The 25,680-nt window shown below is 39.5% G+C and overlaps 2 protein-coding genes across 2 annotated transcripts; both read left to right on the plus strand.

The window, feature by feature from the left end:
• The first annotated feature begins 10,978 nt into the window (after nucleotides 1-10,978).
• LOC122040650 lies at nucleotides 10,979-14,629 on the plus strand. Its single transcript, XM_042600044.1, has 7 exons — nucleotides 10,979-12,403; nucleotides 12,640-12,719; nucleotides 12,953-13,288; nucleotides 13,523-13,796; nucleotides 13,882-14,035; nucleotides 14,127-14,237; nucleotides 14,314-14,629. Exons 1-6 carry the CDS (start codon nucleotides 11,552-11,554, stop codon nucleotides 14,135-14,137), a joined length of 1,707 nt encoding a protein of 568 aa, XP_042455978.1. The 5' UTR covers nucleotides 10,979-11,551; the 3' UTR covers nucleotides 14,138-14,237; nucleotides 14,314-14,629.
• A 6-nt stretch (nucleotides 14,630-14,635) lies between these two features.
• LOC122040651 (pentatricopeptide repeat-containing protein At5g46460, mitochondrial-like) lies at nucleotides 14,636-15,853 on the plus strand. The gene is made up of 2 exons (XM_042600045.1): nucleotides 14,636-15,665; nucleotides 15,753-15,853. Exon 1 carries the CDS (start codon nucleotides 14,657-14,659, stop codon nucleotides 15,644-15,646), a length of 990 nt encoding a protein of 329 aa, XP_042455979.1. The 5' UTR covers nucleotides 14,636-14,656; the 3' UTR covers nucleotides 15,647-15,665; nucleotides 15,753-15,853.
• Nucleotides 15,854-25,680: the final 9,827 nt, after the last annotated feature.

Raw genomic sequence — 25,680 nt, forward strand, 5'->3', positions numbered from 1 at the left:
GTTCCTGCCACACACATCCTCAACTGCACTGACCTCCAGCCTCCATTACTAGTCCATTTTCCTTTTACCTGTATCTGCAGTATAAGGAAAATAGTATCTGTAAGCTAAAAAGCTTAGTAAGAAACCATCTACCTCACTAAATCATGCATACGATGCAAATATGCTTTTAAATCATGCTGTTTGAAAAACATACTGAATATGCAAGCATGGCATGACATGGTATCATACAAAGCATGGCATAACATAAGCTGAACATAAAATAGAACTAATCATAACATGTCTAGAGATGTATATGAAGCTATCATATTTAACAACTGGAATAAGCTGAGCTGGTACAAAAGTGAGCTAAACTGAAGCTGAGCTAATACTGAATTCCATTAAGTTTTAAAACTGATGTGGAAAACTATTATGTATAATAGATAAAAATACTAAACATGCTGCTGTAGGGCCCTGGGTGCGCGCATCCCTAACTAGACCCGGGATTGCAAGTTCCGAATCTAGTAGGGTTTACTAGGTTAGCTGAACCTAGGGACGACTATGGGAGCCCAACCCAGTGGATATCTAATCCAGTACAGTGTCGCTGCTGAAAGTAAAATACTGAAATACTAATTAGCTGAATCTAGGTTATCTGAACCTAGAACTAAGTTGTCTGAACCTAGAGGCGACTGTGGGAGCCCACCCATTGGACATCTAGTCCCATAAAGCTGAAATAAAACTGCTATGCTGGTTTAAATGCTTCTATGCATCTAACTATGCTGTTAAAACTGTGTAATGTTGAGCTAAACATTTTATAGAACACCTAGTGTGCTCCAACTCTCCTCCCTAATAGGGGGACTACCTCTAGGCACCCGACGACGTCTAGAACCTCTATCTGAAGAGGGAAAACGCGCCCGACCCATCCAGAGATACTCAACTAACCCCTAAATCTGCGAAGAGAATTAAATACACTCTAGATATCGATAAAAATCTACATATAACTAAATTATAGGCATGCAATCAAACGAGAGCTACTTATACTGCAGGTGAGGGGTTTCTTACCTTGTGTGCTAGATTTCTTACAAATCTAATCGCTAGAAATTCCGGTGGAGACGACCTCTCGACGATTCGCTCGCGTCCACGCGTTCTTCTCGCGGAGGGGAACGTCCTCGTATCGAAGATCTCGCCGGAAAGTGCTCCTAGAGCCCTTGGGCTTGGTGTGCCGAGAGAGGAAGAAGAGGGAAGAGGCGGCGGTGAGGTCTCGGTGGTGAGGGTTGAGAAGTTGCCGAACCCAAAATAAACCAAAACCTACTTAAGTTCTTAATTTATATTAAGTGGATTATTGAACCCAACTCTAATATAAATTTAATTAGTTCCTCTTTCTTTCAGCATGGCCCTGCTGGGTTCACCGGTTACTAAGGCTAACTAAAGGTTTAGCGGACCCGAGAGGTCCCGGGTTCGATTCCCGTTTAAACCATTTTGCTTATCTAATTATTTTTGCTACTTCCGCTACTCGGAAAATTTCGTAAAAATATTCTAAAATTCCAGAAAAATAATAGAATATTTCTAAAAATAATTTGAGAATTTTCGGGCGTTACAAATAGAACAGTAATACGATGACTCGAAAACAACCCTACTCAACTACACTCGTAAAGCTCAAATCCGATTTTTCCTACTCCACTACACTCATAAAACACAAATCCGACAAACTCACATCTTCTGCCGTCCAGGCAGGCATGGAGTAAAATATATCCAAATCATACCAAAATCCATCAACGATAAGAATCCATACAAGATCCATAAGTAAAACATTACAAGACCAAAACATAGTCTGATAGAGAAAACTAAAATAACAACTCGTGATCAGCAGAGGACTAGCACTACGTGCAATGGGGACTAGCGACTGGAACTGCCTCCTGACAGCATCAACCTGAAAATAACAACGGAGGCGGGGGTGAGTCCAACGCTCAGCGGGTAACAACTGATATGCATAATAAAGTAAATAACAGACAACACTAATCATGCGTACAGTCTCCTGAATATGAGAAGAATAAATACAACTGAAACAAAAACAGGAGAAAACTGTACTAACCAAGACCAAGGTATAAAGGTAACAGGGTCGTCATACCGAGGGTGTCATAATCCTGTATGCATGTCAATCATATGCATCCATATAAATGCAGCAAGTAAATGCAGCAAACACAAACAATAAATGCATCATGCATATGATGCCAATGACATGGTCACCCCTGACGCCAGTCAGCCATCTCACACACAATGGTGAGTCCGAGTGGGTAGAGCTGTGACAACCGTGCACTCTGACATCACTGCCCCTGATGAGTGACCGAGTGGACAGGATGCTGTCGGAGTACACACATACTCCTACCCCGAAATAATAAATGGGGGAGCGTAATGCTCTCATCTCCCGGTACACGATGACGGGGAGGAGTCTCTGCCGGCTACCACGCTGAGTCACACTATCCATGAGCGGACCAACGAAGCCAAACAAAGTCCAACTGTCTGCCGGCTACAACGCTGTTACACTAAACCAACGGTGCCAAATAGAGCGGAACTGTCTGCCGGCTACCACGCTGAGTCACCAGACCAACGGAGCCAAACAGCAGAACTGCCACACACCTGTCTGATATACTACTAACCCATGAGTGGTGGTGTGTACAGATACATGTAACTGGCGATGTGCTCAACAATAATGGAGCAGACAATCGCATAGCATGCAATCATGCAAGATGATGCATGACACTAAACATGGCAATATCACAAATAGCGTAGCATGCTCCCTACATAAATATAAAATGTGTACCACAAGACAATGAATCAAATGGAAGGTACACAAACAGATAGGGTATCAAATAAACCCTAGGTCCTGAACATAATGTATCATATGGTTGGGTCACTACCTAAAGCATGTATGATCAGGTAAATAATAACATGCGGTGCATAATAAGTAAACAAGCAAACATGTAACATATCATGTAGTGACCAACCGAAACAAATGGATAACACAATCATGCTATATGTTAAACACATTATTATGCATATCAAAAGACATAAGTCAAAGTACCCGCCTCCAATAGAAAAGGATCGTATCCAAAATAGATCCCCCGTCAAGACACCGTCTCGAATCAATATCCTGTAATAAATCGTACAGTTTACTAAGTTTAATTACAACTAAAATAGCTAAACCAAACTATTTTTCTTCAGGAACCCTAATTAAATTGAACTCAAAAATCAATTAGGATTAGCTCCGTTAACCCTAACCATTCTACTATTCGATTTTATTAAAACCTACACATGAATCCAAGTTAACAATTATTGCTAACTCGACTAGGAATCCTCTACAACGAAGATCAATTCCTACACTATACCTCAACCATAGTCGCTGTGGCTCAATAGCAAGGATCGTTGCTGCTGAAGTTTTAAAGCTTTGCTGCTAAAATCCACCGCACAGATTCTATCCAGAACAGGATCAAGAATGAAACAACTCTTAGTTGGGAACAATTTACACTGTTCGGATCAAGAACAGAAGATGAAAAATTGACATCCCAAACTTACCTCAACCGTGACCTAAATCCACCGCAAGACAGGAATGATCAAGAACAGAGGAGAAGATCCAAGCTCTGATCTGGAAATACTATAAGAACTGATCCGAGATCTTCCTCCTAGTCCAGAACAGGAAGAAAATCACAACAAGGAAATCAATCAACTGAAATCCCTAATTCCACAACTAGTTAGATATCCTACCTCAAGGATCACTTCTAGGAACGGCGGAGAGGTGCTGTGCGTCAGCGTCGGCACGATGCTCGGGCACAGGAGAGGCCGGTGACACTGCGGTGGTCGGTGACTAGCTAGGGCACAGCGTTGGCTAGGCAAATTTGCCGTGAGGGCTCGGGTGGTGTCGTCGGGCAGAGACGAGAAGGAAGGAGGACGGCGCTAGAGCAGAGAGAAGGGCTCTGCTCGGCGATCAAAGGAAGGGCTCAGCGGTGGCCGGCGCTAGGGCTCGGTGGTCGAATGTAGTGGCGCTGTCGCTCGGCGAAATGGCGGAGCAAGGGTGGCGTTGGGTCAGAAAGGAAAGCTCGGCGAGAAGATGGCTAGGGCACGCGACACGTCGGAAGAGAAGATGGTCTCCTGTGAATGGGGGCAGCAGCGAAATGAAGAGGAGAAGAACTAAAAGGAGAGGAGAGAACCGCTCGTGCGGTTAGGGCACGAGAGAAGATGGTGTCGGCGAAGCCTCGGGCACGCGGGGAGAAGGCAGAGAAAACGAAGGAAAGAAAATAAATAAAAGAAAAAGGAAAATAAAAGAAAAATCAAACTTCTCCTCGCTTAAATAGGTAACCTAAACAGGCTTTCCCGGGCCCCGTTTTTATCCCCGTAAACTCGTCCATACGAGCTCCGAACAATTTCCGAAAATTTTCCAAAAATTCTGAAAAATTCCCTTATTAATATTCGCCTATTTTCGATATTTTACATGCAAACTCGAAGGAACCACGAGCCCATAAGGCAAGTAAACATATAGAGCACAAGTACCACCTGATACGAGATATCGTGAAGCGAGGAGAAGTTGTCATCGCCAAGATTGCATCAGCAGATAACCTGGCAGATCCTTTCACTAAAGCCCTTCCAGCAAAAGCTTTCGATTGACATGTGGAGGGGATGAGAATCAGATGTATGGCAGCAGATATGACAGCTTAGTCATTAGTATACGTGGGAGATTGTTAGAGTGTATACTGAAAGCCTAAGCTTTTGTAGACATTTATTTTAAATAAAGAATCACTTTTGGTCAAATTATCTACATTTGTTTGTAGTTATTCAATTAATTTATATTGTAGATAACATAGTATGTGGTGACACATACAGAAGATAATGTTATCAGTACATTATAAATTATAAACAGTAGCTCACGACCAAGATGGAAAGGAACAAACCATTGGAAGGTCGTAGTGTAATTAGGTATTAGTTTATTTTAACTATATAATTACACTAGTACACTTAGAGTGTATTGAGTAGGACTATTTGAGGTCGTTTCTTTTATACTGACTTTATAAAGGAACAAAGACCTCAGTTATTATGGAAGTGTGTGCTCTTAATCCTAATATAATAACAAGCACATATATTTGATATTTATTTCTTTAATTTATCAATGGATGAGATTTAGTTTGATGAATCAATAAGCCCGATAAGTTGAGAAATGATATCACTTATAGTGTGTGTTGTTGATTATAAAAGGAAACTGTGTCCTAGAAATCTAGGTTGAGAATGTTCCCAAGAGGAGCTCATAAGGATTGTTATGTTAAACCCTGCAGGTGGACTTAGTCCGACATGATGATAAGGTTGAGTGGTACTACTCTTGGACTAAAATATTAATTAAGTGAGTTGTCAGTAACTCATTTAATTAGTGGACGTTCATTATCTTAAACACAGGGAGACTTATATACTCATAATAAGAAGGAGCCCAAAAATGTAATTTGGAATTGGTGCAGTAGTTCAATAATAGTTCTCTAGTGGAATGAATTATTATTAATAAAATTAAGTTGTGTGTTCGGGGCGAACACGGGATGCTTAATTTTATCGGGAGACCAAAACCAATTCCTCCTCTCGGTCCCTATCGTAGCCTCTAAATTATAGAGTACTATACCCACCTATACCCACCTTCACACTCATCTAAAGGGGGCCGACCAAGCTTTGCTTGGAGCTCAAGCAAGGGCCGGCCAAACCATGTTTAGATGGGATTGATTGTGGCCGGCCCAAGCATGGGTTCAACCTATGTGTGGCTGGCCATTCAAAATAGAAAAGGAATTTTAATTTTAAATTTTTTTATTATGTGGAATACATGATTTAAAAGAGAGTTTAAAAATTAAAATATTTCCTTTTATAAGATTCTACAAAAGATTAAGAGAAGAGTTAAATCTCTTTCCTTATTTGTAGATTAAAAGGTTGATTTTAATTTTGGTAAAAACTTTCTTATTCATAAATCATCCACATGTTGAAAAGATAAATTTTAAAATTATAGAAATTTCCTTTTTAACATTAACCATGAAGGGATTATTAAAGAGAAATTTTATTTTAAAATTTTTCCGGAAGCATATTAGGAAGCTTTAATTTTTCTAGCGAAAAATTTCCTTGATTGCTTATTTGATGTGGCCGGCCATATACACTAATAAAAGAATTTTAATTTTAATTAATTAAAATTTTCTTTTTCAAATGGCAAAAGAATTAAGGAAGGTTTTATTAAATTTTCCTTATTTGCCAAGGCTAAGGAATATAAAAGAGGGGGTTTGGGTGCCTTCATGGACACAACCTCTATTCTATTTTCTCCCTCATTTCTTCCTTGGTGTGGTCGGCTTCTTCAAAGTCTCTCCTCTCCTTGGTGTGGCCGAACCTCTCATCTTTCTTGGAGATCAAGTGGTGGCCGGATCTTAGCTTGGAGAAGAAGGAGAGAAAGTTTGCATTCCTTGGAGCTTGGTTGGTGGGAAAAGTTCTTCATCCTTTGAAAGTTTTGTGCTTTGCCGAAACTTGAAGGAAGGAGAAGAAGGTGCTAGGTGGTTCTCGTCTCGGAAGATCGTTGCCCACACAACGTCCGAGATTAGAAGAAGAATACGGTAGAAGATTAAGAGGTCATTATTCACAAAGAAAAGTATAACTAATAATTGTTTTCCGCATCATGTTAGTTTTGTTTCTTTGTAAAAATACCAAATACAAGAAGCATGCGATTCTAGTTTTTCGAATTAGTTTTCGAAGTTGTGTTCTTTTGTTTTTTCTTTTCCTTGTGATTTGATTATTCTTAGTGGTTAACCTAGGGTTACTATGGGAAGGTTAAATATTTAATTTTCTTAAAAGACTTTGTCTAGTCGGTGGTGGTTGCTCCCATATCCAAGAAGGTCATGTGCCTCGCCATGCAGTACTGGAAGCCGATTTTGGAAATAGATATTTAATTGTCTTCGTGACCTAGGTGATTTGGATCGATCGTGTTAAGTTCCGCAGGAGATCCAAGTCTAAACCTAAAAGAACAAATAAATTAAACTTAGGATCAAACGTGTTAAGTTCCGCAGACGATCCAAGTTTAATTTAAAAGAACACATGGTAGCTAGGAAAAGGTTCAGACCTTTGTACAAAATTTTTGTACAGTGGAACCGTTAGGTTTTCCGAGTAGCAACCAACATGGGTAAGGAAAAAATTCCTCGAATAATTATTACATATTGCTTATGTTGTACACTTTCCTTTACTTAACAAACTCCGACACACCTCATGATTACGGAGGTTATGTGAGGGGGTATATAAAGGGGGAGTCCTCTCCGTGGCAAAGGTACGTTCTTTGAACATCTGCCACTTACACTCGGGCGCACATCTCTTACTATTCTTCATTCACCTGTCTAGACTTGTACTAATTTGAGTGTCGGAGGACCTTCATCAGGGACTCTCCCTTGGTTTTTGGGTGTTGTATCTCCGTGTGCACATGATCGAAAGAAAGCTTTCCCGTGGAGTGAAAAATTTTTGACCAGTCAATTACCAAACCATCGTATCCTGTGCCTCATCTTTGTAGCTTTCAAACAGGATCACATATAATATGTTTAATTAATATGATGATTCAATTATATTAAATAGTGATATATTAGAATAATCTTATCCAAAAGCCTCTAATTATCTTTTGGTAATCTTATCATTGCATTGTATTTCCTACTAGTGATAGTACGATATACCAAATCCCAAATTGCATATCATATATTGTACCAAAATATCCCGTATATATAAAATTATATTGATACTAAATTTTCAGTATGGTATAAATTTCATATCATTTATAGTAAAATTTTGATATCTATACATTATACTAAAATTTCAATCAAAATCGATATTGATATCAAAAAATTCATTATGGCATAATAGCAAATCAAAATTTTGGATATATCATTCGATATATTTCTGTACCATATCTACATTATACTAAATTTTTAATATTTTTACTGCACTAGATGTTTTTTTTAATCTAATCATAACATCTACTTGTTATTATCATTCTCTAAACCCCTAAAATTCTCATTTAATGGATCTTAATTTCATAACAATTGATTCAGAATAACTAACAATATGAGAATCCTCTCAGGTAAAGGGTGTTTAGTATTGACTGATCCTCTACGTATTTGATAAGTAACTGTTAGTTGAAATGATTACACCCCCAATAAATTAACTATATTTTTATATCTTCTCCAATAATCTTTTAATCTAAAAGCAAACGATGAATGCCCAATTTCATTCAAGGTATTCATGATGCAAGTCACATAATTAAGCTACCATTAGAGAGGTTGAAGAAAGGCTCGGTCCAAATGGGAAAACTTTTTACGTGGCTGACAAATTAGCCGTGTGCAAGAAATTTGTAAGACTCAATTGCTCATTTTCGTTGGCTTAATTCCCTGGAGTTTTTACTTTAGTGTTGAGTCATTCAATATAAATGGTGAAAGACAATCATTCATGAAAAAAAAACAACAATAAAAATGTGAAATTTTTAGGATTCAGATAGACTCACTAGCTATCTCGACAAGAAGGAGAAGAAGGCAAACGAGTCCAGTGAATTACCTTCATGACTCCATTGAATGGCGGCGCACGTATGCAAGACATTGCAGTAACAATGAGATAGTTACAGTGGTAGCGTGTGTTTCTGTGTATGAGAGGAGAGGCCGGCAAAGCAGTGGAGGAACCAAGCTTTTAGGCTCTGCCGCTGCCGCTGCCGCCTTTGCTTATCCTATGAAGCAGAAATAAAGAAATGGTTGGTGAAAGTTGGGATGTGGACTTGTTGATGGATTGGCTAAGTGAAGGCAACGAATCAAACAAGTTGCTTTTCCTTGTTTCTTCTGGTTTAGTTTTAGTATATGTGCTTGCTTGGGGATGGAGAGAATGGAAGGGCCGATCTGTTGGGAGTAAACTCGTTACAATCTGAGTGATCTTCTCAGAAGTTCTTTTCCACGCTTCTGAGTGCGTACCAGAGTCACAAGAACTTACAATCAAGTAGGTTTGAGCAGATAATCTCAAACTGTCAACTCTAGTGAGCCGAGCCACGCGCCGAGTAGGTGAGTTGCGAACACCGTGAATTGTCGAGCGGCGCCAAGTTGTCGCTGAGAGTTGCTGACAGGATGTCGGGAGCTATAACACGATTTTAGAGTAAATGCCGAGTCCAGCAGAGCGCTGTCTCCTTAAAACAGATTCGGCCCCTCCGCGGTGCTTAGAGGATTAGGTGGACGTCTATTTCCCAGGATAAAACGGCAAGATCACGAGCACCACCGAGCACTGGTTGTCGTGACGATCTGAACTATATCCGAAAACTATCACTATTTCTGTTGAGCAAAAGAAGTGCACAACAGAATAGAAGAAAATATGTGGATTCAAGGAGGAAGAGGAGCACAAGCTCATAAAGCTCACAGATTCTTTTCTTTTTCGCTTTGCCTTTTGCTTCAATCCGCTCAAGGTCTTATATAGACCTTTGTTGCCTTTGTTTTTGTAAGAGTTGCAAGCACAAGGAGCAAGCCACGTTGTGGCTTGCATGCTTGCCAGCAAGCCAGCAAGCTTGCCATGTGTTGTGGCTTGCTTGCAAGCTTGTCACGTGGCGAGCAGACAAGCTTGCCACGTGGCGTGCAAATAAGCTGGCGATCTTTCTTGTTTTGTATGTTGGCCAACAAGTTGTCTGACTAATGTTACAAAACATGGGGTTCAAAAAAGACCCCTCGGGTTGATGTCATCCGGGCCGTGAATTTTCACCCCTTTTGTTCTGAATCAATCGGAAAGTTTCATTTTCTTTGTGGGACTGAAACCCACACGTTGTATTTTCATTCAAGTTTTTCCAACAAGATAGGGGGGACTTCTTTGTTTTTCCCTTGTTTCTCTGCTTCTCAATTCAGATGTCTCCATGCTTTCTTCATGGTGGTTAGGAAAGGAAAACAGTTCACGCACTCTGAGGAATAGACTTTGCCTTTCAGATTAGAAAAAAAATTCATGCTTCATCTCAATGGTTACCAAGTTATATGGTTATATATTCATCCTTTCAATTAGAGTGAATCAGACCAAAACCAATAAGCAGCAATGAAAATTGCTCTAGTACCTGGGCTACGGTGCAATGGTAAATAGATAGACGGATTTCTTAAGTAACGAAAATTCAAATTTGATCTAAGGTATATTATAAGAAATTTTTATTTATGATGTTAGACCATCCCGGTTCATCTGTATTTCTTAATTTATTCTGATGGTTATAAGAAATTTTTATTAGATTAAATTAATCACTTTTAGAATTATTCATATAGTAAAAATTGAATATATGAATTATCAAAAAAAATATATATAATATATTTTTTATAACCATGTTATTTGCTCTTTTTCCTAGTCTACATGGAGGTTTGGATTGTCAGTTTTCAGTTCATTTCCTTAAATGTGTGTTAGTCTAATAACCAGACTAGCAGACCTAGAGAATGAATTAAAAATCAATAATCAATACCACAGGGGATATTGGTCTTGAGGATGCAATATGTTTGAATTTGTGTTATTGCAGCACCGGGAATAATTAAGACTAGACATTGACACGGTATGCCGATGGTCTTATAAATAAATAAATAAATATTATGCTTAGTTATGTTAATGGCACTGTAATTTCTGATGCATTATACTGCTTATCCACAATCAAACTTGAAGATTTAGAATTATTATTTATTTTTTTAAATGCAAAGGACAAAAAACACCAAATGGTGGCCTTAGAGAATTCATCAATAAAACTACTATTAGAGAATTAACTTATGCATCGCAAATGCCTTGAGCCTAACAATGAAGACGGTAAACACATGTTATAGTCATTTTCAGAGTGGAAAGGATGCAAACTTTTCCCTCTTCACATGGCTAGAGACCTAGAGTCATGCAACACATGGACCCATCATGGATTATCAGGATGAAGAACTGAAGAACGTGTTCCAGTAAAAACTACTTCTAGTAACAGCTAGATTTTGTTCGCAGATTTAAAAGGAACACAAGGACGCGTTTTTATATATATCCAATTAAATTCTCTATGGACAGTGCTGTGGGAGTTGAATTGATCTGCTACGGCGTTGACCGTTGAGTCTAATAATGCAAACCGGGCGGTCGAGCCTATCGAACCGACGCGGCAACGATTTCGATGGCTCTCCGCGCGATTCTCCCGGCCGTAACAGCCGACTCCGCCTCCGACTCGACCGTTCCTCCTCTTACTCCTCCTCTCCGCCGCCCAAAATTTTCAAGTTTCAAATCTCTCCGTTAATCCCGATCCTCCCCTCCGACAGTAACAGCTCTCTCCCACTAAATTCTCGTCGCGCATTTAATTCTTTCCCAAACCAAATCAAAACCCACTCCAGAAGCACCAGCCGTCCCTTCCATAACAGCAAACAACGGCAATCCTGCTGCGGAACTGCTCCGCCTCATAATAGAACGCCGGCAGGCTTCCCGGTTCTTATTATTATAGGTTGATCAGCGCTTACAATCGGCATATTCCTTCACCGTCTCCTTTGGTCTCATTTGAATCCTAAAGTAGTGTAGCCATTACGCTCTCATCATGGCCTCCTCCGTGGCTCCGATGCCGATCTCCGGTAAGTGGCTCGAACCAGTCCGAGCCTCCGACTCCGCCGCCCATAGCCGCTGCTCCTTCAACTCTTCTTACCTCGGCAAGATCGTCGCCCCTCAGCGGGAAACCACAGATGTGCATTCCTCCTCCTCCTCCTCCTCCGACCGGTCTGAGGAGGACGGCGGGTCGCCGGGGATTCTAGAACGGTGGGCGTCGTTGCAGGTGCGAGAGCTGGCCAGGACCCTCGACCGGCAGGCTCGCGAGGCTGAAATCTTAGCATTGGCCACCGCCGCTCCGCCTGTCTCCGCCCGCGCCCTATCCTTTCTCCGCGAGGCTTCTGATTCCTCTTCGCCCGGCACTGCTGCAGTCGCTGCTGTCGACCTTCCTAGAAGCGTCCGGGCGTCGTCGCTGATACAGATGTGGAGGGATTTGGAGACCGACGCAGGGTTCAGTCCCAAGAACAGACCGGAGAACAGCAGCTACAACGCCGATAATGCCACACCCGCTGCTACTTCCTCGTCATCGGATGAACTTTCCAGCGATTACTCCGGGGACTCGGATTCTGACATCGCAGCCACGAATTGTTCTCTATTGAGGGAGAAGAATGGTCGGGTGGAGAACATCGTGAGGATGATGAGTTCCGGAAACAGGACACGCACCGCCGCCTCGTCATTGAATTCCAAGAACAAGCAATCCCCCCGAAAAAAACCGGAGGCGATGGCAGATAAGACATCAAGTGATCTGCGATCCATTGAAGATTTTGTTGCAAGAATGGAGCAGGAAAGGCGGAGCGAGCTTGTAGCATTGAATGAGCATCGTTGCGTCTCTCAGTTCCAGCATCAGGTAATCTGCAACTGACAAACCGACGAATTCATTCTTGATCTTAATCTCATTCTGAAAGAAGAAAAGCTTTAGGAAATGCATTTTTAATTTCTAAACTGAGTTTCTGAATTATAACAGTACAAATTCTCATCATGTCGAGAGTGTGATGCTGAATGTACACTCTCTCCGTGTGAATATACATTAAAGAAGTTATAGGCTAATAATTGACATTTTTTTCTTCATGTTCATCTTTGTAGCCAATATATGGTCTCACGAAACATTCAACGCCAAAGGAGTCTGATGAATTGCATAGACGAACAGCAATCATGCATCCCAGGTAAAAACAAGAATTGCTACACTTACGACGAGCATAGTATCGAATATGTGTTGGACTTACATGGATGTTGAAACCACCTCTTGTGTTGTTTGAAAACTATTACTTGCTAAGAATTCATACGGTTAGGAATTCATAGTCTCCATGCAATCTCTTCTGTTATGAACAAGTTCTATAACCTTCATTTGCCTAGTTCTCTGTTTCAATCTAAGTCTTGCTTAATCATTTTGTGGTAGGAGGAAGCAACTAGATGCTGAAGATTTTACTAGTCAGTTTACTGCTAAGAGATATGATTCAGAAAGTTATCGTCACACAAACTCATCGTGGGATGAAAGAAATTTGTGGATGAGTAACCTTGATTTGCAAAGTATGGCAGATTTGTTACCTTCATATGGTTGGGGCAGTGAGGTGATTACCGAGGAAGGAGAATCATACTTGCAGCAACATGTTAGTAGATGGATGCATCAGCCCTCCAGTTCATGGAGACAATTAGCAGTCAGAAGGCAACCAATGTGCGTTGGATTCTTTCAGAAATTTGCTGATAATGTTGAGATTATGGAGCTTTATGAAAGGTAATCTTGTTTCTGTTTGTTAATAACATAAAGTTGATGTTCTCCTTATGTGTGTGTGTGTTTCTCTTATCTGATTGAAAGAGTGTCCTAATATGGATTTTAGTATAGTCTTCACTTACATGGCTTAATGACCACGACAAATGGCGATGATAATGATGAATTGGCATTGTTTAGTACTTTAATTCTAGAGTTCTGAATGTTTTGCTTAATCGTCCCTTGTTCATTTTTCTCCAGGAGAAGAGTCTCGACTTCCCTTGATAGCGATTTCTGCAACAAGTTAAACACAATGGTCTTATCATTGTTAGACAGACAAAGGACATGCTGTTTCGATGAAGACCTAACTGTCAATGACGAAGACCATCCATTCTGGCAACAAAAGGATGGGTATTTCAATAGTTCTAAGCATGTTGTTGATATCCCATCATCATGCTTAACTCCGCAAAACCATACCATGTGCCACTCAGAGCATCAGAAACATGCTTCATCCCCTCACCAATCATCTAAAAATGTATTGAGAAGTTCAATTTTCTTCTTTACAATGCTTTAGAACAAAATTTGATGATACAACGATATACTTGTTTGCAACATGGCAGGATGTAGAATTCATGGATGAATTGAGAAGCGGCATGACTCAGATACACGAAGAACTTCATGAACTTCGCAAGTTAGTCAAGAGTTGCATGGAGAAGCAAGTTGAATTACGTGATTCTATCAAACAAGATATTTTAGATGTGATTAGGCAATCAAGTGAGTCCTTGTTCTACTCTTTATGGAATCAGTTCTGAATTGCTGACCGCTAATTATCCAATCTTGATGATTTTTTACCACCTTTGATCAGTTCTAATATAGGTCCAGCTGAGAGTATCTTGAATGGTTCATCCGCAACGATATGAATAAGATGCAGATGTTGTACCTGCTTCGATACACAATCCCACTCATTGTTATATAGGTATGTATGTTTTCCATTGCAATTGAGTAGCTATTGACGAGCCATCTTGATTCCAAATTAATGTTGTCATCTTCAGGTGTGAGCATGTGTGCCTGAGTTAAAGTGTGCTGCCGAGCTACAACGAGCAGTAGAAGATACCTAGCTCAGCCCAGATTGATGGAGTAATAGCTTGGAGATATATAAGAAGAGACTACAAACATTTCGTAGTGGAAGTGATTTGTTCCATTTCTTAGAATAGCAAACCCTTATTAGAGAGACTCCATCAAATAGCATTAGTATTTAGATTAGACATCTAGTTGAGACTGTATATAATGAGAAAGTATACTGAAATTGTACGAAGGAATATTTATTTCAGAGTCTATTTATTAAAAATTGACGTTTTAATTACGTCCGCTGAAATATTGAAAGTTAAAAAAGCTATGGCCTTTGTCGCTGCTCAGGGAATCATCCCCCTGTACGCCGCCGCTCTAGACGACTTCTCCGCAGACCGTAACCTCCCCGCCCTCCGTCGCGTCCACTCTCGCCTCCTCGTCCTTGGCCTCGCCCGCCACCGCTTCCTCCGCTCCAAGCTCTGCGCCGCCTACGCCTGCTGCTCCCGCCTCGCCGACGCCCGTCGCCTCCTCCGCCTCTGCCCCCGCCCCTCTACCTTCCTTTTCAATTCATTCCTCCGCGCCGAGACCCCACGCACCGCCCTACTCCTTTTCCGGCATATGGTTTCCCACCGGTCCCCTGCTCCTGATGGCGCATCCTTCGCCTCCGCTCTCCGCCATACCGCCGCCCTCCCCTCACTCCGCCTTGGATGCACCATTCATGCCGTCGCTATAACCGCCGGGATCCTCTTGGACCCTGACCCCCTCGTTCGCAACTCACTCATCACCATGTATTCCAAATGCGGCGATCTCGCTTCCGCCCGCAGAGTGTTCGACGGAATGTCCCGCAGGAGCGTCGCCTCGTGGACCGCCATGATCTCTTTGTGCGGTGCCCACGGACGGGCGCCAGACGCGGTGGCTCTGTTCGGCAGGATGGTGGAGGAGATAGGGGAAGCAGGGTTGGACGGGCCAGCAATGACGGCGGTGCTTGCGGCGTGTGCGAAAGGCGGCCCAGCAGAGGCGGAGTTTGGGCGGCGGGTGTTTGAGATGATGAGGGACAGACGGCTGGGCGGCGTGCTGCCGGGGGTGGAGCATTACACTTGCATGGTGGATCTGTTCGGGCGGGCAGGGCGCGTGGAGGAAGCGGAGGCTTTGATCGAGGAGATGGACGGGGAGCCCGACGAGGCGATGTGGGCTGCTCTCCTCGGCGCTTGTCGAGAGCATGGCCGGCTCGACGTGGCGGAGCGGGTGGCCGACCACTTCTACGGTGGCTTCAGATTTAGTCCCATTTCTCCGAGACTCCCCCAAACATTACATTAGGCTGCAAAGAAATAAAAAGGTGATTACGTAATAATTAATCGAAATCCTTATTTGTGATCATTTTTAAAGGAAATTGTTGCTTAGTCTTATATTTAATGTTGAACAGGATAATTTATATTCCAGAACTCATCATGCTCGCGATGTTCTACGCTCAATTCACCCTTTTCTTTCTACTTGCACTCTTCGCCTAGCAGTTAATAGGAGGGTAGATCCTCTAGTCTGTAAATTACAGATCAGAAGATGGTCCATTACATGAGAACCCTTGATTTTGATGAATCTCACCTATCCCTTGATTAGAGTGTTCTACTAAATTGAACAAATTCATTAAATCGGTTGAATTTAAAAATTTAATTCGATTTATTTGAAAATTTATTTTTTTTTTAAAAAAAATTAATTAATTTGATTTAAGTTCAGTTTATAAATTCTTTATTTAATTAAACTGAATTTTTAAAACGAATCTAATTTTTAGACCCCAAATTATAAATCAAACCAAATTTTTATTAACCTAAATTAAATTTGTAGAAAAAAATTAGTTTGTTCGGTTCGATTTGTTCAGGTCTATCAAAAAATTGATTTGATTTATTCAATTTTTATTGAAAATTGATTCGATTCAATTACTTAAAAAAATCAGTTTAATTCAATCGGATTAATTCAATTTAATTTTATTCGAATATTCACACCTCTATCCTTGACTGCCCTTCAATTCCTTCACATCTGTATCAATATTGGAATAAAAAAAAATTACAAAAAACTAATAGAGCATTATGAAGATGGACTAACCTACCCTGTCAAACAAATTGTCGAAAGAAAAGACTAGTCAATGGGAGTCAATTGGGTAATATATTTAAACACGTCGAGTCAACTAAATAAATTGGATAATCTAACTAACATAGTTGCCAACATAAACAAATGTAATAAAGAAAGTTAAATAAAATAAAATGTGGATCATTATACGGAGTACTTTGCTGCCTCCTCTACGGAGCAGCACATGAGATTGACGTTTAAAAATGATTTGGTATGCTATATTAGTATCGAAATTTCATATCATATATCATATTAAAAATTTTAGTATATAAAAAAATCATATCAATACTATATCAAAATTTTAATATACCAAAATTTTGATATATTAATTTTTGATATTGTATAAATTTATATTGTTACATTCAAATTTTAATATCTATATCGAATATCAAAGTATTAGATTACATATTGATATTATAAATTGATTGTTGAGGATAAATTTCTAACTACAACGAATAATTTACCAGGTTTAAGAGATTAATAATTAGTTTCAAACGCATATTTTATAATGGTATCTAAATCTCATATTGTATATCATATAAAAATTTTTGAAATACAAAATATCATATAGGTACCAAACTTCGGTCAATATACCAATTTTGATAACTATTTTTTTATCTACTTTAATTTTATACAGTTGTTGTTGACCCATTTAATTTTACCCCACTTTAATTTTACCTCCCCATTTTTATTTTATTCATTTTTTTTTTTCACACGTTAATTTTACCCCTTTTTTTTACTTTTTTTTGCCCAATCTTTTACCCACTTTAATTTTATTCAATTTTTATCCACTTTAATTTTACTTATTTTTTACCCACTTTACTTTTTTTTTTAATTTTTGACCCATTTTATTTTTGCCCTCTTTAATTTTATCTATTTAAATTTTACCGACTTTATTGTTACCCATATTATTGTTTGACTCGTTTTATTTTTTTAACCAAAAGCTTGATTATTGTTATTGTTATTATTTTTTTAATCAACTTTAATTTTTGATCCATTTTAATTTTATCTATTTTAATTTTATTCATTTTTTTGTCATTTTAATTTCAATTTTTTTTTACCAATTTTTATCCATTTTAATTTTACCTTTTTTTTGCCCATTTTTATTTTATCTATTTATTTACCTACTTTTTTTATCCACTTTTTTACATAATTTTTTGCCGTTTAATTTTACCTATTTTATCCCCTTTTGCCCCTTTTTTATTCACTTTTTTCACCTTACTTTAATTTTACCTACTTTTTATCAAATTTAATTTTACCTACTCTCTACTAGAGCTGTCAGACGGGTCAACCCGTAACGGGGCGGGTCGGCCCGTGGCGGGCTAACCATTTGGCGGGGCTGGGCGGGCCAACCCGCCAACTTGGCGGGTTGGGAAATTTCCAACCCAACCCATTTTAAGGCGGGTTGCGGGTTTGGCGGACCAACCCGCGGGCTCATCAAAAAATTTTTTAAAAAATAAAAAAATATTTCATATCTTCAACATTTTACTTCGAAAAAGTTTTTTACAATTAAATGTATACATGAACATGTATTTTAAATATAAATGAAACAAACGAGTACTAATGTTGGATGAAAAGTACTATTTTTATTTCAAAATTATAACACAGAATTGACCTAAAACTTATCTTACATGTGTTTTTCAACTCACGGGCCAACCCAAGCCCGAGCGGGCCAACCCGCGCGAGTCGCGGGCCTAGGCGGGTCGGCCCACGGCGGACTTGGGTTGATAAAATTCTAATCCAACCGGCTTAAATTGTTTGGCAGGACGGGCCAATCCGTCAGTCGTCGGCGGCCGGCCACCACCGTCGTCAGTCGCTGACCACCGCCATCGTTGCCGGTTGTAGGCCGTCGTCGCCGCCGGTCGTCGGTCGTCGGTCGTCGCCGCCGCCACCACCGATCGCCGGTCGTCATTGACCGCCGTCATTGTCGCTGGTCACTGGCCGCCGATTGTCGGCCATCGTTGGCCGACCGTCATCGGTCATCGGACGCAAGCTCCGACAGAGGTGCGGCGACTCGTCGGTAGAAGTCGTAGGATATTTTATGAATTACATTTCTTATAAAAAATAATGGATACCAAACAAAAGAATGTAATCATCCTTATAATCAAAGATTACATACATTATATTACTAAACGTAGTAATATAATCAAGATTATATTATATTACATTATAAATTTGATTATATTATAAGCTCGATTATATTATACCCAATCAAATGTAGTCCAAATGAGTTAAAATAAATAAAAATAATAACATGAATGGAATGATTTGATTGATTGTCGGGTGAATGAAAAAAAAAAATTAAAAGATGGATATATAAAATCACTGGCCATTTGAAATTGTTAGTTCTTTCCAAAAAAAAAAAAAAATAATAATAATAATAATGATAGAAAAACCCTTGGTTCCAATGTAAACGCATAATTAATGTAAAAAAAAAAATAATGACACTCACTGTCTATGAAAAATCTAAGTTCCAAATATTGAACCTAAGATAAGGCGTAGAATTGATGCGCCACAGCGTTGACCGTTGAGTCTAATAATGCATAATACAATTTAAGATGATCGAGCCCTATGAATAAGATAGGGATCAGGGATAAGAGGTTGAGAAGGTGAGCATAATTAATAAAATATATCACCAGTGTAACTATATATGCTCGAACGGTAAAGGTTGATCGAGTGTAATTATACATCTAGTCTTATAATGTCTTTTAATATATGACTAGTCGAGTGAAAGTCAGATGAGCATAGGGGTACTCATATATGCTCAGGTGGCAAACGTCGACCGAGTGTAAAGACACTCAGCCTTATAATTCCTTTTAGTATATGACTGGCCGAGCGAAGGCCAGACGAGCGCAAAGGTGCTCATATACGCTCGGACGACAAAGGTCGACCGAGCGTCAAGGCACTTAACCTTATAATGCTTTTAGTATATGACTGGCTGAGCGAAGGTCGGACGAGCACAAGGGTGTTTACATACGCTCAAACGACAAAGGTCAGCCAACCGTAAAGGCACTTAAACTTATAATGCCTTTTAGTACATGACCGACCGAGCGAAGGTCGGGTGAGCACTAGGGTGCTCACATATGCTCGGGCGACAAAGGTCAACCGAGTGTAAAGGCACTTAGCCTTGTAGTGCTTTTATGACCGGCCGAGCGAATGTCGGGCGAGCACAAGGGTGCTCACATACGCTCAGGTGGCAAAGACCGACTGAGCGTAAAGACACTCAGCCTTATAGTGCCTTTTAGTACATGACCAGCCGAGTGAAGGCCGGGCAAGCACAAGGGTGCTCACATATGCTCGGGCGGCAAAGGCTGACCGAGCGTAAAGGCACTCAGCTTTATAATGGCTTTTAGTATATGACCGGTCAAGCGAAGGTCGGGCGAGCACAAGGGTAATCACATACGCTCGAGCGGCAAAGGCTGACTGAGCGTAAATGCACTTAGCTTTATAATGCCTTTTTGTACATGACCGACCAAGTGAAGAGACACTTAGTCTTATAATCCCTTTTAGTATATGACTGGCCGAACGAAGGCTAGATGAGCATAAGGGTGCTGATATATATACGGAGTTAACTGGAGTCTAGGCTCCCGGAGCCATTCTGGGCACCCGAAGTAACTCCGAGTGCCCAGACCAGTTTGGTCCATCCGGTGCGCCTTGGTGAACCACCCCTGTACGAAGGCGGTTTGGGTGCCTGGAACCCTTCCAGGCGCCCGGACCGAAGATTTTATCCAGACCCATTACGATGCGATCCGTTGCGACACTAATAAAATTTTCCTTGGTACCCCAAGGTAGTTTTGATGTGATCAACTAAGTTAGGTTATGCCCTATTGTGTTTAACCTTTTGTCTAAATGTGCAGGAACTTAGGAGCACAAGAAGTCGAGCAAAAGACACAACTAACGAGAAGGATGACACTGAAGAGAGTCGACGGGCTCGATACGTTTGAGGGACGAGGTGCTACGGAAGTGTACACCGGCGGACGAGAAGGGAGTGTGCGGTGTTTCCGAGGGACGAGAAGCTGGAGTGGAATATTGCTCGAGGAGCAAAAGATGCAACTATTCGAGGGACGAAAAGCTGTAAAAGGGTACGCTGGCATACGAGAAGGAAGCAAGCAGCTATTCCGAGGGACGAGAAGCTGTAGCAGAAGGTTACTCGAAAAGGCCGAAAGTTGGGTTCGGGTGAGCCCTATTCCAGATGGCCAAAATCATCCAAACGAGCAGAGCTGGAGCGGAAGACCCAGAGTGAGGCAAATCGAACCAGAACAGAAGACCCAAACAGGAAAAAGTCAACCATGTTGACTTCCCTGGTCGGGGCGCCTGGACTAGTCTCGGTCCGGGTGCCTGAACGATTACGGATGCCTGAAACTTGAGTTTTATCCAGAATGACGTTGATTTTGACCGTTGCGTCGGGGATAGAGTTCTATCCCATTTCAAGTACTTAGGACCCTTCTAGGCGTCCCGACCAAGGCTATAAATACAACCTTCGTCCAAGAGGTTCACAGAACACTTGTGATTCATTTTAGCTTTGTTTGGATCTGTGATTGTGTTCGTCAACTATTGTAAGAGGCTTCTCCGCTTGAAGGGGATTGTTTACTGCACTTTAACTTTCCAGGATTAATAATCTCCCTGGTTGTAACCAAGTAAAATCTAGTGCCTCTTCCATTTAGTCTTTTATTTATTCTTATGCAAGTGTTTATGTTGTTTAAGTTATAAGTTCGAGAGAGGTTTATTTTTTTAAAAAATTGTGCAGGGGCTATTCATCCCCCCTCTAGCCGGTTGCCAGCAGTCCTACAAGTAGTATCAGAGCTAGGACGCTTTAGGAAGACTAACCGCCGATCGAAGCAAAGATGATGACCAGAGCTAGCATCTACCCACTAGTATTCGAGGGGGAGTTCACTTTTTGGAGACGTCGAATGGAGGTTTATTTTAAAACTAATTTTAATATTTATCTAAAAATTGAGTATGGTTTTGATATGCCCAAAAGTAAAGAAGGAGAAGAACTTGAGGAGCATCAATGAACTGAGGAACAACGCAATAATGTTATGGAAAATAGTAAGGCTGAGCCCCATCTTCTGAGTGTTCTACCTGCCCAGGACCTCGACAGCGTCAGAAAATACAAGAGTGCAAAAGAACTCTGGAAAAAGTTCTTGTAACTCTACGAAGAACCTGAAGAAGTCAAATCTAACTCTTCGATGGACATTGAGTCGTCAGAAGAATCTGAGACCGAGGAAATGGTCGGAAAAACTCTTATAGCCGAATACTTACCTGAAGACAGTAAAAGCCCGTACAAGATGAGCATCAATGAATGGGGAGAGTCTTTGGAAGAAAGCATCAATGAAGGCGGAAGAACATCTGAAGAGATCAACTCCACAAGGGGAGCATCATCTGAGATCGACAAGGTAAGTCAGGTACGGTCTCTACCACCTGACAAATTGCTTAATTTGACAAAAAAAAGTTGTTGAAAGATTCTTGCAAATCAAAAATAGAAAATAGAAAATTATTAAAGAATAATGAGTTAAAATAAACTCTAGCAACAGATTGTCGATTAGAGGATTTCGACAAATTAAAAATAGAAAATAATATGTTAAAGGAACATACACAAACTTTAAATATTTATGCATATTCAAATTCTCTACTTCGAACTTTAGAAATTATTATAAACTAAAATGGAAATTCAAATATTACAATAGGAAAATTAGAAAATTGTCATACACTTAAAAATTTTAAGATTATGCTTGTATTATTATTATTTTTTTGCAATTGATTTTTAACTACAAAATTCCTTTTGAGTTCAATTATTGTTTGAAATTAATTTGATCAAATTTGTTTGGAAAGAGGAATTCAAAAGTCTGATTTTTTTTTTAAATTATCAATTATTTCGCAAGAGTTATCCTTGCTAACTAAGAAAACTTTTTTAGAAAGTTTTTTTATATATACATTTTTTTAAGAGTTTTTTTTTTAATTATAAATCTTGAAAATATATTTTCTTCTATCAAAATGCATGCTCTATTACATTTTTCAAAAAATATTTCAAGATTTTTAATTTTTTTAACCCTTAGATTTTTTTGTGGTACCTCATTTTTTATGTAATCAAAGGGGAGAAGGGAAAATTAAGGCTAGGGGAGGTAGCTTAAAATTAAATATTCTTTAATTTTTGCACTTTATTGCAAACTTATTGCTTTAACTTTATATTTGTTTACCTTAACTTAACTTGGGCTGCTCACATCTAAAACTGGGAGATTGTTGGTTCCCCAAAGTAGTTTTGATGTGATTAACCAAGTCAGTGTTAGAGTGTATACTAAAAGCCTAGCTTTTGGTATAAACATTTATCTAGAAATAAGAATCACATTGGTCAAATGTCTACATTTATGATAAATGTAGTTGCTTAATTAATTTATATTGTAGATAACATGGTGTGTGGTGTCACATACAGAAGATCATGTTATCGGTTCCTTATAAATTATAAACAGTAGCTCACGACCAAGATGGAAAGGAACAAACCATTGGAAGGTCGTAGTGTAATTAGGTATTAGTTTATCTTAACTATATAATTACACTAGTACACTTAGAGTGTATTGAGTAGGACCATTTGAGGTCGTTCCTTTTATACTGACTTTATAAAGGAACAAAGACCTCAGTTATTATGGAAGTGTGTGCTCTTAATCCTAATATAATAACAAGCACATATATTTGATATTTATTTCTTTAATTTATCAATGGGTGAGATTTAGTTCGATAAATCAATAAGCCCGATAAGTTGGGAAATGATATCACTTATAGTGTGTGTTGTTGATTATAGAAGGAAACTGTGTCATAGTGATCTAGGTTGAGAATGCCCCCAAGAGGAGCTCATAAGGATTGTCATGTTAAACCCTGCAGGTGGACTTAGTCCGACATGACGATGAAGTTGAGTGGTACTACTCTTGGAGCTAGATATTAATTAAGCGAGTTGTCAGTAACTTACTTAATTAGTGGACATTTGTTATCTTAAACACAGGGAGACTAACACACTCATAATAAGAAGGAGCCCAAAATGTAATTTGGGATTGGTGCGGTAGTTCAATAATAGTTCTTTAGTGGAATGAATTATTATTGATGAAATTAAGTTGTGTGTTCGGGGCGAACACGAGATGCTTAATTTCATCGGGAGACCAAAACCAATTTCTCCTCTCGGTCCCTATCGTAGCCTCTAGTATTTAGAGATTTATACCCACCGCATATCCACCTTCTTACCCATCCAATAGGGCCGGCCAAGCTAGCTTGGAACCCAAGCTAGGGCCGGCCAAGACCAAGTGGATGAGCCATGTAGGTGGCCGACCAAAGCTTGGGTCCCAAGCTTAGGTGGCCGACCACTAGAATATTAAAAAGGATTTTTATTAAAATTATTTCTTATGTGCATATCATGATTTTAAAAGAGAGTTTAAAAATTAAAAATTTTCCTTTTATAGTTTTCTACAAAAGATTAAGAGAAGAGATTAATCTCTTTCCTTATTTGTAGTTTAAAATGATGGTTTTAATTTTTGGTAAAAACTTTCCTTATTTGTAAATCATCTATATGTTTAAAAGAGAGTTTAAAATTTGAAATCTTTCCTTATTTGTTGATTAAAGGAAGATTTTAAATTTTAAGAAAAGTTTCCTTTTTAACCATGTTCATGATTTAAAAGAAAGTTTAAAAATTAATAATTCTCTTTTATTAGTTTCTACAAAAGATTGAGAAAAGATTTGATATCTTTCCTTATTTGTAGATTAAAAGAGATTTTAATTTTTAGAGATAACTTTCTTTTTATCCACATGTTTAAAAGAAATATTTTAATTTATTAAATTTCCTTTTTATAAACCAATCACGAAGGGATTAAATTATTGGAGAAATTTTATAAATTTCTGGAGAGAAATTAGGAAGTTTTAATTAATTAAAACTCTCCTTGTTTGTAGCTTTTATGTGGCCGGCCAAATAAAATTGAGAAAGAAAATTATTTTAATTAAATAATTTTTCCTTTTCAATGGAAAAAGAATTAAGGAAATTTTTATTAAATTTTTCTTATTTCTCAGGATCAAGGATTATAAAAGAGGGGGTAGAGGAGGCTTTAAGGCTAACGACTCTATTCTATTTTTCTCCCTCTTTTCCTTGGTGGTGTGGCCGGCCCTATTTCTCTCCTCTCCTCTTGTTGGCCGAAACTTATCTCTTGGTGGAGCTTTTGTTAGTGGCCGGATCAAGGAAGGAGAAGAAGGAGAGAAAGCAAGCCTCGTTTCTAGCATCCCTTGGAGCATGGTGGTGGTGGCCGAACCTCTTCATCCTAGAAGATGCTTTGATGGCCGAAACTTGCAAGGAAGAAGAAGGTGATTGGTGGTTTCTCATCTCGGAAGAACGTTGCCCACACAACGTCCGAGGTTAGAAGAGGAATACGGTAGAAGATCAAGAGGTCTTTCTAAAAGGTATAACTAGTAATTTTTCCTTTCCGCATCATGCTAGTTATTTATAGAAATAATACCAAATACAAGAGGCATGCGATTCTAGTATTTCGAATATGTTTTTCGATGTTGTGTTCTTTTGTTTTTTTTTTCCCTTGTGATTTGATTGTTCTTTTCGGTTAACCTAAAGTTATTTTAGGAAATTAAATATTAGCTTTCCATAAAAGGTTTTGTCTAGTCAGTGGTGGTTGCTCCCATATCCAAGAAGGTCATATGCCTCGCCACGTCAGTACTGGGAACCAATTATGGAAATTAATATTTAATGGAATTAATAACTTAAGGTGATTTGGGTCGAACGTGTTAAGTTCCGTAGGAGACCCAAGTCAAAACCTAAAAGAACGAATAGATTAAGTTTTGGATCAAACGTGTTAAGTTCCGCAGGCGATCCAAAATTTAATTTAAAAGAACACATGGTAGCTAGGAAAAGGTTCAGACCTTTGTACAAAATTTTTGTATAGTGGAACCTCTAGGTTTTCCGAGTAGCAACCAACAGTCAGGTTAGGTCCTATTATGTTTAACATTCTGTCTAAGTGTGCAGGAACTTAGGAGCATAAGAAGTCGAGCAAAAGACGTAGCTAGCGAGAAGGGTGACACGGGAGAGAGTCGACGTGCTCGATGCGTCTAAGGGATGAGGTGCTGTGGAAGAGTGCATCGGCGGACGAGAAGGGAGCGTGTAGTGTTTCCGAGGGACAAGAAGCCGGAGTGGAAGATTGCTCGAGGAGCAAAAGACACACCTGTCCGAGGGATGAAAAATCTGTGGAAGA

Source organism: Zingiber officinale, chromosome 2A (genome assembly GCF_018446385.1).
Source record: "Zingiber officinale cultivar Zhangliang chromosome 2A, Zo_v1.1, whole genome shotgun sequence".
Taxonomy (NCBI): domain Eukaryota; kingdom Viridiplantae; phylum Streptophyta; class Magnoliopsida; order Zingiberales; family Zingiberaceae; genus Zingiber; species Zingiber officinale.